A 20,756-nucleotide genomic window follows, 5' to 3' on the forward strand; every position below is an offset into this window, starting at 1 on the left:
GATGAGGTGGACTGGTGTCAGTGTGTTCAGTTTTTCACCAGAGAAGTCAGTGTGTATCAACTTTTCATTACGTAGGGGCAGGATCTTAGAGCCTAGTCTGACCTTAGGGGGGCAGGCAATTCTTGTTCGTAATGATCACAAGTTTCTAGGAGTGATATTTGATAAAAAGTTGAATTACCATAGTCATGTACTTTACCTGAAACAGAACTGCTCAAGGTCAATGAACCTCCTAAAGGTGCTTTCACGTAAGTCTTGGGGTAGCGATCGGGGATTGCCTCCTTCGTCTCTATCTCTGCTTGGTTCGTTCAAAAATAGATTACGGTTGCGTAGTGTATGGATCCGCACGCAAATCTACCCTTCAGGTGTTGGACCCGATCCACCATTGAGGCCTGAGGCTTTCCCCTGGTGCTTTTGGACGTCCCCTATACCGAGGCTGTATGCTGAGTGTAATGAATATTTGCTTGAATAGAGACGATATTAATTAGGGTTCCAGTATGTATTAAGAATTCGCTCTATCCCCTCTCATCCAATCCAAAAAACAATCCAGGATTCTCGCTACGAAACCACATTCAAGAACAAGCCATCTGTCGTACCCCCTTCTACGCAGAGAGTTAAAGCCTATTCACAGGCGTACAACCTTGACTGTTGCGGCCTAGTTGCTCAACTCCCACCTGCAGTAGCTCCTTGGGAGTGCATAGCACCCATAATCAATTTTACTCTGATTAAATATAATAAGCGGCAAACTCCTGATGCTGCCCTGCAGCATGAGTTTTCCCAGGTTGCTTATACATACAGGAACTGTAGGAACTTCTTCAAAGATGGTACTAAGAGTGACTCTTTTGTTGGTTGTGCTGTTATAAGCGAGGCCTGGAAGGTTGTTAGACGTCTTGACGCCAGAGCCTCAATTGTTAGTGCAGAATTATATGCTTTAATTTTGGGTGTTGAGTTCACTATAGAAAACTCTATCCAATATTCTGTTATCTATTCTGACTCTCTCAGCGCATTAAAGGCGCTTGCTTCTTTGGAAGTACCAAAGAATACCTTCGTTACTAGGCTCCGAAACATTGTGCACAATGCAGCAAAATCCCACCTACACATCAATTTTTTGTTGGGTGCCTAGTCATGTCGGTATTCGGCGAAATGAGGATGCTGATAGAGCTGCCAGTACGTGCATTGAGAGGCAAGTGGATATCGAGTACATTCCATACACTGACTACAAACACTGTCTTAAGAGAGCAATCTAGAAAAACTGGCAGTTAGAATGGGACACGGAAATGCACAACAAGCTTCATTGCGTGAAACCTACCCTGCGGGAATGGGCAAGTTGCCGACACAGGGAGCGCTTCTTTGAGGTTGTGCTCTGTCGTCTGAGACTGGGACACACCCATCTCACGCATGGGTATCTCCTACGGGCAGAGGCAGCTTCGAAATGTGAACACTGTAACGAGTCGTTGAGTGTCATGCATATTCTTATCGCATATTCTAAGTACCATCACGAACGCACCACTTTTTTTTCTACTTTTTTCCGCAATCGCGTCCCGTTCCACCGCACATTAATATTGGGTAACGAACCTTTTGTGCCATACTGTCAAGTTTTTAAGTTTTTGGATATCAGTGGCATCCTACAACAGCTATGAATTTTAGTTTATTTTCATTTCTTTTACGTTGGCTTTAAGATTAGCGGTGGCAGAGAGCCGGCGATCTTGTACCGTCGGCACATTTTCCCATACTTCCTAGTGTGGAGGAAATTCCCTTAGAGTGCTTCTGGTTAGTGGATCATCGATTAAAAATTTCTGGAGGCGTTAATAGGCCTGGATCTTGTAAAGTTTTAAACATTCATTACCCAAAGTTTTAAAATTGAACTTTAGGTCTTTTCAGTATAGCCTTTAACTTACCCTGTGTTTGGCACGCTATGGGCTTAGTTGCCGCTGTGCCATTAAACACCTAATTTTCTTCTTCATATCTCGTTCGGGCATCCCGGGGCTCAACGCCGGAGCGGCGATCCCGGGTATCTGATGACCGAGAGGGATTTTATTATACCCGCCGTCGTTCAATCGCGCAGCGGACCAACAGCCTATCTGTTGTTTGAGCACCCAGGTGCACAAGGTTAGAGCGGCGATCCGGGGTACCTGTTGACTAGAGTTCCTGTATATAGCTACGCACGGTAGCAGAGTTGCACATCCAGCATCGGCGGGAGGCCGTAGCACCGGCTTTCCTGCACGGCCCTTTTGCTTTGCTCGTCACGTAACTGAATTCGGAGAATAGCGGCGCCGCGTGCTCCGCCGCGCACGGAACGCAGAAAAAGAGGAGACGGAGGCGAAAGCAGGGGAACATACGCCGGGGCGCGTGCAACGTCGGCGGAGCGACCGTAGAGGTGGCTTTTCTGCACGGCGGTGGATACTTTGCTCCTCACGTGATCGATCTCGGCGAATAGTGACGTGGCGGTGCGGGGAAAACAAATGCGCGACTCTGGTCCCCTTTCGGGGGAGTATATCGAGGAACTCTACTGCTGACCAAGAGTGATTTTATCAGACCCTCCGTCGTTCAAAACCAAAGCGGACCAACAGCCCATCTCTCGTTCGGGCATCCTGGACCTCAACGTCGGAGTGGCGTACCGGGAATGTGATGACCGAGAGTGATTTAATTTGTTCCATGGAGGTTTAGCGCAGAAGCGCAAGAACAAACTATCTCACGACCGAGATTGATTTCAACAAGCCACCCGTGGCTCAGAGAAGAAGTGGGCTCGCCGCGGTTTTGAAAAACGTGAGAACGCCAAGACGAGCTCGCCTCAACGGGAATCCCGCTGTTCGCTCGAAAGGCGGATGGACCGCGTAGCTGGTGACCCTGAGCGTACTCAGCGGGCCTCCCAAAATGTAGTGGTGCTAACCGTGCATTTTTACTGGTTGCCCGAAGGCGGCTGTGACGGCTGGACCTTGAGGACCCCGTTTTCCCGGTTTCCGGCGAATAGCAGAAGCCTACCACCTCCGGTTCAAGCCGTTTTCCCGCGTTCATGTTCGGGGCTGATCGCTGAAGTCCAAATTGGCGGGTGCTGGTTGTCCGCACCGGGAACAGCAAAGCCAGGCTTGCTTCCCAACCCTCCCCCCCCCCCCTCCCCCTGCTCTTGTGGGGGGGGGGGGGGGGGGTGCGATTTCCTGTCCTAGAGTGTCACGTCCGGCTCCCGTACTTGCTGCAAGGTGTAAGATCGCTACCCGTTAACTCATTCTGTACCTGCGCCCTCGTGCAGAAAGCGTTTTCGAATTTCGTATGCGCGAGCATCAAGGGTTTGGAGGGCGGCACCGTCGAACGTTTCGTAAGATTCACTAGACCCTCGTACTCCTCTGGGTGTTCAGACCAAGCAAAGATTGGTCCAAGTACTGTTCTTAGTGGAGAACGCCGGTACCCTAGTTCAGCTAGGATGTACGTGCCCTGTTCCAGATACCTGAATCTCCGCACCGCGAGACATTGGTGGAAGTGTGTCTGGCTCCTGTGGGTATTGCGTGCGAGCAGGGAGCTCGTCCTGCATTCTGATTTTATAATCCTGTGGCAGAAACTCCGCTCTGATTCATGAAATAATATCTGCTATACTAAAGAAATGTGTCACTTTCTCCAGAGCGCTACGCTATCAGACCGCGTGACCAGCACAAGACAAGTGAGGACTGTTTCATCGTCAATTTCTTAGGCAGCTTGGTATTTTCTGAGTTACGAAACAAGCGTCACCACTGACTTTCTATCTGCGTATCCTGAAAAAAAAAAAACGGAACGCTAAGCGAAGGCCGCGGATGGTCTTTGCAGGGTGGAGGTGTCGAGCGCGTCATGTGCTCGCGTTTTGACTGTAGTAGCATGACCATGGCCATTCGTAGTTCTGCTAGAACCCGTTCTAATGAAATGTATGCCGGGATTAATAGTGCCGGCTTATTATTTGGCCCTTTGTTTCTAACGCAAAAACGTCTCTGCTGGGGCGCCGAGTGTCAAAAACAACGTCTTCATTCATGCTTTTGTCTTCGTGCTTCGTAAACAACATCCTGTAGTAGAGGGGAGGGTGCTTCAAAGGCCAAATTTGGCTGGTGTGACGAGGCATCGTTTGCGCCCGTCGCTCCGAGACGCGCAAGTTTCGAATGAGTTCCGCCGGAACCGTGACAAACTGCCCCTCTTTCAGAGAAATAACGATGAACAAACCCTTCAACACAAAGGTCGGGCGGAAGGCGGAAACAGAAGCAGTGCGAATGCAGTCAAACTTAAACGTGTAAAAATGACTATGTTAAAATCATAAACAAACACTGTCGGCAGCCATCTTCCCAGTCGAGCAGCAAATCACGTATTATCCTCCGGTGGAGAATTTCCCTTGCTGTTACCCGCCTTGGAAACAGACAGAACACACTATTTCAGCAACATTTAACCATTTATTGAATGTTATCCCCTTCACTGTGACCCACAAAAGCACAGTGTTAACTCTAAGAAATGCATGCGCGTCTACTTACCCACAAAACACTCAAGGAGCCTATCCTTGCGATCTGGAAAATCAGTTGAGCGAATGATAAGGCGGAACATTTTGTTTATACCTTACAATTAAGTCTGCGCTGTGACACTACGCAATGCAACCATGACGATTTGCATTGCGTAATGCAACAGCGCAGACTACACTTTTAGGACTAAACGGATGTTCGCCCCGTCATTTGCTGAACTGATTTCCTAGATCGCGATGATTGACTCTTTGAGAGTTTTGCGGATAAGCGGACGCGCAGGCATTTCTTATGGCGCATTCACACTGGAAGCGGATCCGCGTTCGCGAAGAGATTGCGGACGCGGTTCGCGAGCAACTTTGTTCAGACTAGGGAGCCTTCATATGAGGCACACCGAGAGGCGGTTGGCGGTTTCTCGGCGATCACGCGTGATCTTTTGAGACTAGCGTTTGGCAACCCTGTTTTACAATCCAAAATACATTTTAATCTATGATTCAAAGCCAAAATTTTGATATTTTGGCGCTGAAGATTTTTCCTGGGGATGTTCGCACCCATCACGAGTTTAGGCAGCGAAAAAAGAGACATGGACCCGAAAAACTCGCCTGTGATTCCCTCGACTTCGCCTACAAGCAAAGCCCAGCTAGGCGCGCCTTGCTGACTCAAAAGAGGATGCCCCCGGCCTTTTTTCTTTTTTTCTCGAAGTGGACCCTTCTTGCGTGAATAGCTGACCGTGTTTTCCGGATAGATGGCCCCTAGGCCAGTTTTCCTCTCGCGTTTGCCCTTATCAATTTCGAAGTTGTGAGCGGTGGGCTGAACCGTGGTGCGGGGGAACGAGTTCGGTGCTAGCCGGTCATGGCTTCGTTGGTGGCGGACTCTCCTCTCGTCATTCGCACGTCGATCGAGTCTACTGTTTGTTTGACATTGAGTTCAAATAAACGCCGTATAGATTACCTCTGCCTCGTCTGGTACGTACCCTTTATTCCTTGAGTATGTTTCCTCTATTTTCTTTTGTTAGTAGTAACCGTTACAGGTCGAGCTAGCGCAGGTACCCTGCCCGCTCAGCGGTAGTGCGTTGGCTACGCAATCAGGCTCACGACGTCTCTATCGGCCTTCGTTTTGGTCATGCACGGTGTCGAAAGCTTTCAAAAGTTCACGCGACTTTCTTAGTGGGTAGAAAAGCTGACATTTCGGTCAATCAGGGGCGGGTTCAACGTTCTACGGGCAGAGACTAACAAGGCAGCGAGCTTCGGGCGGTGGCACCCGGAATAATAAACTACCTCTTACTCGAACAAAATCACCGGTGCGAAGCCCGGTAAAATTACGAGTCAATTCTTTTAGCGGCGGATTCAAGTGACGGATGTTGACACCGGCGTTTCTCCGTTGATTAGTCCGCTGTAGCGCTAGGATTACAGCGCCTTGGACGCCTCACTAGCGACAGGTGCCATCTTGTTTCGAAAGTCACTGACGTCACATCAGCGTCGCGTTATGATTGGTTGATGCTTTACGGTTTGTGAAAGCGGTTGGGAGAACTTGGTCTCGAAGCCATTGGCAAAAACGCGCTCCAACCGCTCGATCTTTGCCGCTTTGCGGGTGAGAACACGCGGATCCGCTTCGCGTTTGTGGATCCGCTTCCAGTGTGAACGCGCCATTAGAATGTACTTCTGTGTGAGCCTTTCATGAATGGCGGAGCGCCGCTCGCGTGGTCATTGAGCTTCGCCACCTCGCCGCAGAAATCACGTTACGATTTAAAATGTGGGCAACCTGGACGAACGCTGTGAATCACCAGGCTGCCCACAAGCGTTAAAGGGTACTGAACCATACAATTTAGTAACCATAATAGAGAGTTTTAGTAGATCGTGTTTTCAGGCCACGCTAATCGTAGCGGGAGCTCGCGCTGCCACTTTGATGCATGCTCTGAAGCGCGCGCTCGTAGCGGTAGCGGGCCTTTGAAAACAATCTGCTAAAACTCCCTATTAAGTGGCGCACGATCTTTCCACGAGACAGAAGCCGCCAGTTTTCGGGAGCACACGCAACGAAACTGACGTCACAGTCCTTCATTCGTGCTTAAAAGGGCCATGAAACGATATCGTCTTAGAATGTTCATGACTTTACAGAGGCCTATTGGTCGTAGTCTTGCCCAAATATACTCAAATGGACCGCCATTGATTCAGAAGCTTCTTGGTCGCGGTGAAATTGCGATAAAAGGAAACTATTTTTAGCAGTCTTGCATTCACAAAGCCTGATGACGTAATTGTTTTATCGAAACCACGTACCTGACGACATTCGAGCGCGGCTCATGAATTGGACACGAGAACTGCCTGAGCACTCGACTTCAGCTCGTAGTAATCAATACCTCGGCGGACACTCGGGTAGTGGCTCCTGTCCATCCACTGTGGTGATGAGAATTGGCGAACTCTAACAATGCCTGGAGCTCAACAAGTTTTTTCCACTTTTCCGACCGAAGCGCGTGTCTATAGCGACTTACCGCCGAATTCAGAAACCTCACTCAAACTACACTCAAACTCAAGGGCCCCTCCACTTCCTCGAGCAAGGCGCGAGGGCCGGCGCTGGCCAATCGCGAGGACGGATCCGCCGTCGCGATTGGTCAGTGCCGGCCCTCGCGCCTTCCTCGAGGAAGTGGAGGGGCCCTTGAGTTTGAGTGTAGTTTGAGTGAGGTTTCTGAATTCGGCGGTTAGGATAGGCACCAGGCCACGCGGCCGCTTGTTGTGGCTCCAAGTTGAAGGAATGGACGATGCTCATATTTTTCGAATTAATTTGCCGAGCGCCATTTCTTAAAAAAAGGAACTTAAGGCAATTTTATTCGGTTATTAACGTTAGGGAGTCATTCCATGTAGTATTCAGCGAACGCAAAAAAGTTTTTTCAATATTGAAAGGCTTTTCATCTTCACCAGTGAAAGCTACATGCTTGGTTGACCAAATATTTTAGTTAATTTCACTTCATATATTTACCTTGAGGACCCGTTTCAGGGTATAACACAATAAAGCATAAAATGACAATTTTTAAGCTAAAAAAAATCCAAAGGACATCCAGAAGAAAGATCATGGAACGAGTGTTAAATGGCGATAACAAAAAGCTAACATATCACTATACAATTTTATAAATCGTTCATTTGATCCAGGAAAACAATGATAAGTTATCAGACCGTATAGGTGCTTATTTTTATTACAAAGTCGTTGGGTGATTATTCTTAATAATAAATAACTAGGGGTACCATAAAAGTGTAAAAAAAAAAAAAAACCAAAGATGAACTGTGGATGAATTTTATTTTACTCACATTGTCGACCCTAGCAAAAACTCGATCTGGAGCGCTGAGAAGGGCCATTTTCGTCTGCGGATTCTGATAATAGATTTATGAAGGATTTGCGGAATTGAAGAAATTAATCGCTTACCTTTTAAACGAGGCCCCTCTGTAGATAAAATGCCTGTTTTTATTCTCATTTTCTTCGAAGGGCGTGGAAAGCGCGAAGTGTACTTCGGGGCTTAACCGTGAATGGCGGATTACGGCGTCAATTTCGTTGCCTGTGCTCGCGCACACCTGTGTCTGCTGGCACGGGGAAAGATTGCGCGCTACTTTTTTTTTTGACACTGCGTTGTTTGGTTAAACATCGCTCTAAATTATTTTACAGCTTTTGTTGGAATAAAGTGGAGCATAAATACATACACTGGTGTATATAACTTAATAATGCCTACTATTGACGATATCATCTCTAAATCAATGCCTGAAAACAAAGACAGAAATATATTGAATTGTGGTATAGTTTAATTTCAAATTAGATGCGTTTGTAATATTAAAAAAAGAAAAACTTAGTCAGAAACCCAATAATTATACCGATCGCAGTAATCTCTAGTTCATTTCATTATCGGTATTTATTGTCCGCAATTAGAGCATCAAATTTCATGCTCTGCATATGGATTTCATCCCGAAGAGTAACAAAAATTGCATTTTGCTGAGAAGAACTGCGGCCGAAATTGCATTTAAACAGTATTTTAGATACAATAATGAAATTTGTAGACTCTGAACCCCGAGCCAAGAATAAATAACACAAAAGACAAGACGACAACTGGTGAAGGCCGAGCGGGTTGAACATGAATACTTAAAATTGAAAGAATAAAACACAGAGGACAAGCACAGGACAGGCACTGTCTTGTGCTTGTCCTCTGTGTTTTATTCTTTCAATTTTAAGTATACAAGACGACGAGGCGACACTATTTAAATACAGTTAAAAAATACGGTTCTGAATATCTGATTGAAAGCGAGATACAAGACAATGCATTTTAAATACTTAATTTATATACTCTGATTTGTAATGGTACCCATTGCTGCTTAAAACTACAATTGAGGTCGGGCATCTAAAGTTCACAATTTTAGAGGAGCCAAGGAAACAAAAAACCTTTTATGACCTGAAAAATGCTAGAACAATTTCTTAAAACCGCGACCTTCAAAATATAGTCCAGTCTCAAGTAAGGCAACTGTTTAATCTTCAGCAGCTTTTTGGTATCCTTGTTTCATGTTTATTTACTTTTTTACACCTATTACCTGAAATTAATTCATTCATTCCTATGACTTTTAAGCATAGTGCACACAATATATAATAATTCATGCATATTCTTCAGCTCTTCTTAGATAAACAGCCGCTTTACGTGGTCGGAGGTACATTTGCTGAAGACCCTCTTTTGAGGAAAAATTCCGGAATACCTTTCAAGTGCGGAATTGTACAAATGGGGAAACTTTCCGAAAAGAAATTCTCACTGCAGCGGCGGATTTATACCGCGAGACTTCCGGGAAAATGGTATGTACTTAAAGATTATGCAGCAAAAAAGTATTTTTGGAGGTTGTAGTCTTTTACTTGCTGCTACTTGCCTAAGAGAACAACACAAAGCACTAGTTCAAAACATGTGCATATTTCTGTGCCCTCCTTTATCAGCGGCGGAAAGCCGCTTGCGCGGCAGATTACGCTTCGCCACCTCTCGGTAGAAATCACGAGAGACGCTTTACCATGAGGGGAACCTGGTCGAACGCTGTGGATCGTTAGGTTGCCCGCAAGCTTCACGTAATATTGGAAATTAAAGAAAGGCTGTACGTAATTTATTTATTGTCCTACATTTATCGCTTTCTTCAGCAAATATATACGTATTATCATCAGCATCAAGGCAAATGACCGGATTATCTTAAGTCCCGATGGCGCTATAAAACAGGAGCATAATAATTGTTCACTGTTCGTTGCAGAATAAAGATACGAATAAAAGCTTTAGTCACGTAATCTATACATCTAGCAAAACCACCATTTTCAAAATATAGTATAAGATTTCTACAAAAATAGCTGTTCACTTTGCGTTTATTATTTTTTTATATTTTTTTTTTCAAACCTTGCTTTGGCAGATGCGTTTACTTGCTCGGTTAAAGGTTAGGCGCGATGAGTGTGAATCAGTTAAACTTATTTGTAATCTAGTACACTATTTGGATGGCCATATTAGTCCGGATTTTATGGAGTATATATTTATCTAATCAGTGCTTTAATGGTGGTCAGGGTGAGTGCAGAGGGATTCGTGTGCTGGCGTAAGAGGTTAGCGAAAGAAGCGATGTTACCAAACGTGTATTAATTATTGTCGCCACGTTTTCTGTTAATTATATTTTTAGTAAGGACGAGCAATTTTGATGGGGAATTCACTTGATATTATCATCTACTGCTCCTATAATATCTTAGTCTCGTTCCTTATTTATGCCAGTTCGCGCTGAAAAACAATAGGAATAATAATGTTGTGTGTAAATTTATACATACGGGATTTAGCCGCAGTGGGGGTTTGGTGTCTCAGCCTTAGATTATAAATTTAGCTAGTGCAGTACATCCGTTATTTTTGGGTTTTTAACGTGCACCAGCCGATAGTGACACACGACCGCACACCGGTACGATCCCCATCGACATCGAAACGGGCAGGGGTGGGGCAGGGCCTCTTGATTCTGCAGCGAGAGTATTGGTTCCACGTGCTCCGAGTTCAATCGGCCACCGATCCACATTGCGCTTAAAAATGTTTTTTGTGTTGAAAGACTTATATGTTCTATTACGAAAAAAGCATTCGGCCTTGTGCCCGAAAGATGGCCATAAAAAGACGTCCTCAAGCACGCACCGCTCAAGGTCAAAGTGGACTCGCTTCAGAAATAAAACGCAACGAAAAGCCAACGCAGATGCATCGGCACGGAAGCTGTGAAGCCGGAAGGGGCACACACCTGCACAGTGCGGAGCGTGATGTCACCGCCGGACTACAGTGCTTTCGCATTCCTACGCGTAAGCAGTCTGATGTGTCTACGGCGCGTTTTCTATTTGGAAGGATGCTTTATTTTCAAAGAAAACTCAGCTTCTAAAAAAATAAAAACACGTAATATCTCCGATATAACGCAAAGCACCAGAGCTTGTCTTTCATTTCGTATTTTGTTTTTTGTTTTTATTTGAGGGGGGGTGGAATATTATTTACATGAAAAAAAAAATACCGACACATTGCCCCCTCGACGGCAGACTGAAAGATCGGGGGACATTAGGAAGAGAGCAACGAAAGAGACAGCGGAAAATGCAAACTACAGCCATCTCCCATGAGAAAGGCATACTGCAAGTGGTTAATGCACAAGAAAGGAAGAAGAAACGAAGAAAATAACAAAAGAAAGCTTTGCCTTTATTTGCACATAACTACAAGGTCCATTTTATCCATTTTTCTGACTTTTAATCTTGTGAATAATATTCCGTAAGACTATCTCTTTCTTCACTCTACACAAGCTTACTGGAAGTAGAGGGACCCACGCGGCATTCTTTGTCATCGCGTGATTTCAAAGTTAAAAGCGAGGTTTTCTTTCAATCTTTTCTTCGCAGAACTTGATGGCATAGCACGTGGGCCAAAGCGATCAACGTTATTAAATTACCTCAATTATGAAACTCGTACTTGAAAAGATACGCCCCCCTCCCCCTTCGCCGCCCTCACTACCTTCGGTCCGCCTCTCGCAACGACCCACGATGTGTTTGCGTTGGTCTTTCAAGTAACCTCATGTATGCCAGTACTCGAGGACCGTCTCTCGAGCGGCACTTGGAGCAAATGGCGGCGCAGCACTAAAATGACTGGCCCTTGAAAGCGAATGGCGGTGTAGCACCCGCTCATGGCACGTGTCTTGCGCGTTTCCACAACAACGGCTGGCGGTGCTTGTGAAAAACGCTTTTATCAAGGCGATTTTATCAGGGACCCTGGGTTCAGTCGCCCATCTGCATCCTACCGTAGTGCGATCGTGCATCACATATACTGCGTAATGTACGTTAAAGACCCCGAGCTAACAGTTGTACGGTACTTTTTATAATCTACAACGGGTAACAATGTCGCCCTACGAAAGTGCTGCTCTCTAAAAAAACTAACGACTAATATTGAATGCACCATTATATTGCATTTTTAATGTGTATTCGCATGTTCGCGTCCTTTTTTTTGTTTACATCTTTGACTATGTGGTTCTTCCTTATGATGAAACAGACTATAGTTGTCGGACTTCCGAAAAAAAAAATATTTTATAGCTAAGAAAATGGCACGTTAACGCAAAAGAAAAAACACACACACACACACACACACACACACACACACACACACACACACACACACACACAGGCGCACTTAATAAAAATAATTGATATAGTAGAATTTATTATAATTGTGTTTTCAAAGGTTTGAGGCACCAAAAGCTATAAAAGCGAGCTCGATGCTTTGGATGGTGCGCTTCTTCACTGGAAGTGTAGTTCAGGGCAGTATGCTCGCAGTTGTATGTTCCGCTTCGCTCGGACGATAAAACCAAATACTTTACTGGTAATGTATTTAGTAAAACAAAGCTTTTATACCTTCTGTATATCTGCGATGCCCCCAGTTTTCGCGTGATTACACGCTTGTTTGTCACTTTTTTTTGTTGTTAGAGGTCTGCACTGGCCGATATATAAGAGCCCGGCCCGGCCCAGGCCGCTGTTACTTTGGCCCTGGCCCGTTCGCGGCCCGCTGTCGACTTAGACAGGCCCGCTCAGGCCCGTTTCATTTTCGCCAGTATCAAGCTCAGTTTACGCAGAATGGCAGGCTCGCCTGCCACTACTGCGCATATTTATTACAGTGTACTTGAAAGTCAGCATCATTCTTTTTTGTCACACATATATTTACATTACAACTCAATAGGCAATAAATGTTTACCGTAAAATATAAGCACACAAAAACACATATAAAAAACACTCCTTGACGTGCCTTTTGAATTCAAATAATTTATATTATAAAAAAAAAACTAAACCCTCCTTTTCGCGAGACGAAGTGTAATATTGAATGAATATGAATACGAGAAGTCCACTTAAATGTATACCAAGTAATGCAGTTACTAAGACAAATCACCACACGCGAAGTCATCTAAAATACATTGCGAAACTTCGTTGACGAGGAAAATGAGACGCTTTTAACACTATAAACTAAATAACAACACAGGAATGCGCTCAACCAGTCGGCGGTGGAAGAGTCGGCAGTGAGGCAAAGGGGGATCGGTACTCGGACACTTTCAAACAAAACAGGGCTTTAAAATAAAGATGTACTCCTATGAAACAGACACCAAATATTTTCCAAGACTCGGGTTCAGATTAACAGAAAGTAGAGTGAGTGGTCCTAGAGGTTCTTGTGCGAAAATCGAAGATTATTGACCGTTCCTGGCTTTAGACAGAATCTCCTTTCCTGGATGAGATAGCCAGCAGCACCGAAGTTCCTCTCACTGGAAGCACTCGTGGCAGGCACACAAAGTAGCTGCTTTGCCGAGTCGAGATAGTCCTGAAAACTCACACTGATGGCACTTCCAAAAGGGCAGAAGTCCTCTCTCACTGACGTTTGGAAAGTCTGCTTTCAAATATCGCTCAAGCTCGTCAGATACTTCAGTACTTGAAGTTGATTGACGCACCTCTTCCCATTCAAGAAAGTCGTCCGATGTCGTCTTTGCTCGCTTCGTTTCTTTGGGTCCTGGGAGCTCTGAATCTCGGCTCACGCAAGCCGAATTCGATTTTAATCGATGCACGACTTTTTTTAGAACTTCATAGCGATCACTGCCAGAAAGAATGCGAAGCTGACTAAACTGGGGCCAAAGAAATGTAGCAGTCATGTGAATGTCGTGCGCTTTCAACTTTTCTTCAAGGAAATCGGCCGCTCGATTCTTGATCCGTATGCGCTCATCGTCACGGTGGCATGATGCGCTCAAGTGCCTTTTGAGCTTGTGCCAGTGCAATAGAAACAACGGCAATGTTGGAACCGTGTCCCTTTCCATCGCATCGCTGGCATCCTTGAATGGCTGAAAAAAAATTAATCAGCAGCATCATATCGATTTTGCTGATCCCTTCCGTCAGGAGGCTACCTCGTTCGTCCAGCACTGCTCGGATGTTCTCGTACTGGTCATGGACCGTTTTCAGTATGCCTAGTTTTGAATTCAACCCCGTTTCAACGTCTTGAGTGACGGTTTTTGCAGGCGATTCAGAAGGCCCGCTTGTTTCAAGAAGGTCACGACATCCTTTGTTCTTTCAATCAAATCCTTCGGGGTTGGCACTTCATTTGCCATGAACTCCGAGTTGAACACATGGCGAAGCACAGTGTTCAGCAAGTGAGCTCCGCAGCTTAGTAACGTGAACGATTGTTGCGCGTTAACAATGTTGGCGCCTTGGTCTGTCACGATAGTGATGTTTCTCAAGAGCTCCACATTAAGGCCCCACTTTAGGAATCTGCGCTGCAGTTCTCTCCTGATTTTTTCGCCGGCCTTTCTTTCGTTAGGCAAGTCACAAGTGAACAGTACCTTGCTCTGAATGTTCCAATTATCATCGATGAAGTGAATTGTCAGCGTGGTATAAGCAACTTTCCTGAAGTCCACGGTCCACATGTCAGTGGTCGCTGCACATCTGCTCTCTTTCATTGCAAGTTCCACTTCCGACCTCCTTGCGTCTCGGAGACTGTCCGCGACTGCGGCCACATGATTTGAAGTTGTTGTAGCGTCAGGGAGGATAGCCGCAACGTCAACACTCTCGAAATTGGCGCCAATTTTAATTAGTGCCTGACACACTTTTGGAAAGCCAGTTCCAATTACTGTGTCAAAAGGACGTAGGTCCTGGCGCACATTTGAACATATGCCGTGATTACTTCGTCTCGACTTTGTGAGGATAGGTGTAGTGCCTTTACCTGGAGGAAGGAGGTGATGGGTGTTGTAGGCTGGACGGGTTTCCACCGGCGCCGGCTAAGGTGCGTTATGTGCTGGTCTTGCCGCCGCTGTACGTCAGACGTCCTTTGCACACATCGCACTGGACGATTCCCTGTGGTTCCGACGATACTGCATCCACCACCATAGAGAATGTCTTACACACATTGCTCTTCTCGCTCGTTTTTCTCAAAAGTTTTAGCACACCGGATAATAACTGCTTTTTCAAATCCGAGTCTCTTTTTACAACTTGCATCTCCCACCTGCACGCTGCTGCATTGCCGGATCGAGAATCTCGTTGCCCAAGAACTTGAAAATACTAACAAACAAAATACAAAAATATTTGGGCAGGGTTTATTGTCTACAGATGTTGCGAGCCCTTCCCCCATGGAGCTTCCGCAGACCAGCTACACCGCTGGCCGCTGGGGTATTGAGTTGATGGAATGGCTCCCAAATTGATTTTTTCTCCTCCCAGCTTTATTGTTTGCGATACAAGTGTTTCCGTTCCGCAGAAACCACTACGCGTTGTACTAGCTTATGCGCAGGCGGTTCGGTAATGTATAACAGCTTGGGTCGAAGACCCTGGCAACGAAAAGCAAAACGATCACGAAACCTCTTGTTTCGTGTTTGTCACTCGCTCGCCAAACGTTACCAGCTCAGGACGTTTCAAACGTAATTGTTTTAGAGCGCAGCTCTTAGGGGCCCGCTTCCGCTTGAGCGGCGTCGGCGTCGGCCTCGCCGCCGCCGTCGGCATATCCACGAAGTCACGTGACCCCCCGAGGTTACGCGACCCCTAGATCACGTGCCGCCTGAGGTCATGCGACCCCCCGAGGGCACGTGACCCCCCCGACTTCACACGACCCCCCCCCCCCCCCCCCCTGAGGTCACGTGTCCTCAAGGAGTCACTATCCCTCAGTACACTTCCATCCTCCCCAAAAGCTGCGCTCTAATCCGGCGTTACAGGAAATTGTAAACGGCTTTCATTTTTTTACTGCTGCCTTTGTTGAGCAATCCTGGAGACATATACCGCCCTCACGTAGCACCGCTTCCTGATTTAAAAAAAAGCGGCCTCTGTTTCTTATTTTTTTGTTGAGACGAAACCAGCTCTGAAAGCAACAGTAAGCGAATCACGTGCAAAAGTTCCAAAAGAAGGGATGCGTTTCCCCAAGTTGGAAGTGAAAAAAAAGGAAGAAAGGACGAACCACACTCTGTTGACCCAGACAACGATGGAAGCTATACGTCCTTGTTGGACCAGTCATACGCCTCTCTTTCGGCACGTCATTACGCTTCAGCCCATACCCAGGTGCAGAGAGTGGAGTCAGGTCATAAGAGGGAGGCGGCTGATTGGTCCGGCGGGAACGTAGCTCCCACTACATTCTCAGCTATGTAGTGAACGGAGTATACTAAATTGCTCGCTCCCGCCCTCCACAACCGACAAAAAAGTTGTCATCAAAAGAATAGCGCCGTCTCCTCCGGTGGTTTGCCAGAAAGTAATTAGGTGAAGAAGCGCCGTTGAGACAACGACCTTGGCGGAAGCAGTATCTCTTTACCCATATTGTGGATGCACGCACTTGTAGGCACAGATGGCGCGAGCCTGCGAGGGTGGGCACTGAGCATTGTGTATCCCATTTCTGTCAGCGCTGGATGGGGAGGAGCGCTTCCTCGACGGCGGTGCCGCCGGCGACGAAAACGACACGCGTACCCCAATTGTTTTGTGTTTTTTTTGTTTTGCCTTATCGTATCTTTTTACTTTATTCTGCAAAACAACCCCCGCCCCCTCCCTCGTAACCACCCCGGCGGCCCCTCCCCTTAAAAAAAAAATCAAGTCAGTTTTTCTGTTTTTTTTTTTTGGCCCGCCTCGGCCCGCCATGTAGACTTGAATGCAAGGCCCCTACCCGGCCCGGGCCCCTCATGATGGCCGTCGCGAAGCCCGAGCCCGGCACGCGGGCCTTGCCGGCCCGTGGCCCGCGGGCTGGCCCGTACGAGTGCAGACCTCTAGTTTTCGTTTACCATTGCGATTCATTTCGTGCTGTTTTGTGTGCTACATGCATCAGAGACCAAGGTAACCCAGGAGACTTCTATTTCGCGTACTGTAAAAAAAAAAGCCTATGCAACTTGCCACGTGTGCCACATTCAATACAATATATTCTAAGCTTCCCAAGTGACCGCTTAGCTGAGTAAACATTGTTGTTTGTCAAGAACAATTGCGATTGTATGAAATCACGTGGGGATAACTCGTGCTAAGCACGCGACCGTTGGCATGCAGTGAGTACTCCTAATCGGCGCCGAGATGAGTGGTAACTGTCATCAGGTGGAGTTTTTCTATCAACCCAGAATTAGAATGTTTCTGTCTTTTAGTTGTAAGCAATCAGGAGACAACTTACCCCAAATTTTAGGGTAATAAAGTGCTATGAGCATTCAAACATATTTTATATATGTTTATATACAACAACAATACCAATTCGTATTGTTGTTTTCAAACAAACTACGCGTCTAATCATTTCAGTAAAAAACAGGAAGGCAAGTCACTTAAAATCAAGGAGAGTAAAAAATACACCTTTTTCGTGTAACCTCATACCGGTGCGCAACTGACGTGCCCTCGACCCGGTGCTTTTCTGGATGTTGGACATAGAAAGAGACGGTCATGCGTGAATTAGTTCCAAGTGCTTCTTTGTACTATTTTTTGAAAATCTACGGTTGTCTGGCTATCATTGAGTCGTCGTCGGTTGCAAAAATATTTTAATAAGCATAAGAATAATAATAATAATTATTATTATTATTATTATTATTATTATTATTATTATTATTATTATTATTCAATAATAATAACTTCAACTGGAACTATAGCTAATTCTGGTCAAGTTCACAATTTTTTTATATATTTCTCCTTTTTCTTTCTTCTTTTGTGATAATTATTTTGATATCTTTGCAACCTCGGTTTAGTCACACAAGCCCATGAAGGCTTTGACGAACCTGCGTTGTCTTGTGGATATGCTCCTCCATCACAAATAAATTATGAAATTATGAAATTATGAAAATATTATTAAGAATAATCGCGAAAAGTGCTGCACAAGAAGCTGAAGCGAGAGTGGTGCTGCAATGTTATTGCGCTACACATGTTCCACAAAGATTTTTATTTATAAAGTCAGTCTATCGCGATACTATTTCGAGTGGCCTTTGTATCAGACTCATCGTCATGTTTATGCTCACGTCATTTTCGTCTACGGCAAACGGACCGATTCGAATCCGGTGCAGGTGTCTGATTAGGTTATCACTGCAAGGTATACTATTGCTTCATTTTCACGTCTACATGTCACCACTCAAAATGCAGCTGTCAAATGCCAAGAGCTCACCTGCATATACTACATGAAACTCCTCATATACAGCTTCGTTGGAGAAACTCAATCAAAACTCCCCACCGTCTTTGTTTTCATTCTTTCGAAGAATCAAGATGATGGCCTGTCATTAGCCAGCTCAATTTAACCGGCCAAGTTCCAGCCAGGGTATTGTAGCCCACCATAGCCACGTCTAGCCAAGCCTATACCATAACCACACGGTTGCCTACCCAGATAGATGTGATGCCAAACCCAGCCGGTATTTGAAATTGTAAGCCGCTAGACGGCATCATCGGCGCTGCAATTCCGAAGATGTAAGCGGCTTTACAAAAAGGATCTATAGATTTTTTCGGTGCCTCACGCGGCACCGAAAAAAGGTATGTTGTCTTTACCGTGAAGGCCAGCAGCGCCGCGTGAAACGGTGAGGAGAAGTATTGCACTGACTAATTTTTTTCAAAAAAGGTGATGCTGGTTTAAATGGAACCTGCCTGGACAACGGTGAGGGGTGGATCTCGGAATTGAAGAGGGTGAAGAGCGTTTGGCTTCTAGCGGTCTTCGCGACGTTGACCTTTGTCGGGCCGCCATGAGCTGTTGACTTCTAGCAGGCCGGTTTCGAGCACCTCTTGAGGGCTCCCTGCATGTCCGGGTGTCAGACGAGCCGGCCGAATTTCCGGCGATGCTGGGAGTCCAGCATTCCCGTGGTGGGGTTCTAGGGGTTCGAGCCGTTGTTGGCCGAGCGGCAATCTTTGCGGATTCGGGATCTGAACTGTCCCAGCTTGTGGTCGAGCTTGCGATTGAGCAGCGTGCCGTCTAGCCTTTTGTTCTCTCGACCGACACAGTTTCTTCGATTCTTTCGAATCTTCCCACATCTGGCGAAGGAAACAACGACGCACACACGCACTGACATGCACGCGATCACAGAAGTGCGTGGAGAAGCTTCAAGAGAAGTCGTCCGGAGCGCCATCTCTCAATTCAGACATGAGCCGCCTCAGCAGCGGGCGCGGTGAGCCCACATCTCATCTTAGGCTACTGCAATTATATCAGACCTTCATAAGGCGTTCCCGGAAAAACCTTTATGCCATTAGGGCTTGCTTAAAAAGGTACGGATATGAAATGTATGCACTCATTTCTTTATTTATGTGTAGTTTTTGTTGTGCCGTCTGTCCAGAAACACCAACCTAGAGTAGTGTTTTGGGGCTACCGGCAGAAAAGCCAAGAAAACTAAATTCGGAAAAATTTAGAGATTTCAAAAAAGCCTCTTGGGGCGGTCTGTAAAGTTCCGTTGGAATGCCGCACGCTATGAGCTCCTTGGAAGCAGTGCAAGGTCAGGGCAGTATGGCTGGCTCCTGTAGTTGCTTAGTACTAAATGTGACTAGGCTAAGAACTCTGAAGTTTTTTGTTTTTTTTTCAATTCCATAGAATCTTTATTTTTTATCACACATGATTATAGAGAATACCGAGGGGAAAACGTTTTTTCTGTAGAACTTGACGAGCCCTCGGCATTTCTATATGGTAGACAAACAAAATGAAACAACCAAAAGAGACGAACAAACAAATAAACAATGTGACTTTTTATACAATGTTATTGATGCTATTTTTATGTAGTGACATAGTGTCAATTTCTGGTGATGCGATATAATTTAGCAAGCAGGAAGTGCATGTCTAATTATTTTATGACCAAAGTTAGTACGCAATTTTGGTATTTGCCACGGATGTATTTGACGGACTTCATGAGTTAAAATGTGGAAATGAAGGTCAGCGAGGTTCATAAACGCTTCAGGTTTACCTTTTATTGCCAATTGGTATGTTAATAGTAATCGTTAACTCAAGTTTTCACACATCGGCTTTAAAAAAAGTTGTCAAAGAAAGGCAATGATGAGGAGGCTGAAGGAACATTAGCTATGACATGAAGAGGTTTCTATGCAGCACACGGAGTAACTTTAAATTAGTTGAGCCAGTGGATTCCCTTATTTTACGCGTAGCACAAGACAGGGTAGAATAGCGATTTAAAAATTTTAGGTTTGATTCTGGTTAAAAAAGATTTATTTACTACGTTATATACGTTCAAGCTTCCTTCCACACTGCTTCCGCAACTTGCATTGCACACCTTCAAGATTGCCGCTCTTTACAGGCGTTAGGAGCGTAATCTGAAGATGCGGGGAGCTCTTTCAAGCCCCCTACCCTCTTCCCCCCCTATGCGTTGTGCATAGCGCGCTCAAATATGGCACCCAGTGAATATGTTTTATACACACACTCTAAAACAAAAACTGTGCGTCTACTTTCCCGCACGGCACTCGGAGAGCCAATCACCGCAACCTACGGAGGCATCTCAGGGAATGAGGACGCCGAAACATATGTTTAGACCAAAAAACGCAGTCCGAGTTGTGACATTAAGCAATGAAAAATGTCACGGTTGCATTATTTAATGTCAGCACTGTGACTGCGGTTTTTGGCCTAAACATATGCTTCGGCATCGTCATTCAACGAGATGCCTCCGTTAGTTGCGGTAATTCGCTCTCCGAGTGTTGTGCTTGAAAGTAGACGCACAGGCTTTTTTGTAAGTGTAGGTTGGAGGTGGGTCGCCATTGCTTGGCACTGACGGTTATTTGTACTTATTGGTTCCCTCACGCCGCCACATTTACGGTGTGAAAGTAACACGGTAAGCCGAATGCTCGTGGAACATGAAATACCGGCATGGCTGCGAATGACGTTACGGGCGGTTA

General features: G+C 45.7%; 1 protein-coding gene across 1 annotated transcript in view; it reads left to right on the plus strand.

Annotated features, from left to right (window-relative positions):
- Positions 1 to 20,756, plus strand: part of LOC120843236 — a 56,016-nt gene that overhangs the window by 31,191 nt on the left and 4,069 nt on the right. The window contains exon 2 of the mRNA XM_040214523.1: positions 9,097 to 9,272. Coding sequence (XP_040070457.1) covers positions 9,097 to 9,272 — 176 coding nt within the window. The remainder of the gene's footprint in view (positions 1 to 9,096; positions 9,273 to 20,756) is intronic.

Source organism: Ixodes scapularis, unplaced genomic scaffold (assembly GCF_016920785.2).
Source record: "Ixodes scapularis isolate PalLabHiFi unplaced genomic scaffold, ASM1692078v2 PGA_scaffold6__148_contigs__length_123643588, whole genome shotgun sequence".
Taxonomy (NCBI): domain Eukaryota; kingdom Metazoa; phylum Arthropoda; class Arachnida; order Ixodida; family Ixodidae; genus Ixodes; species Ixodes scapularis.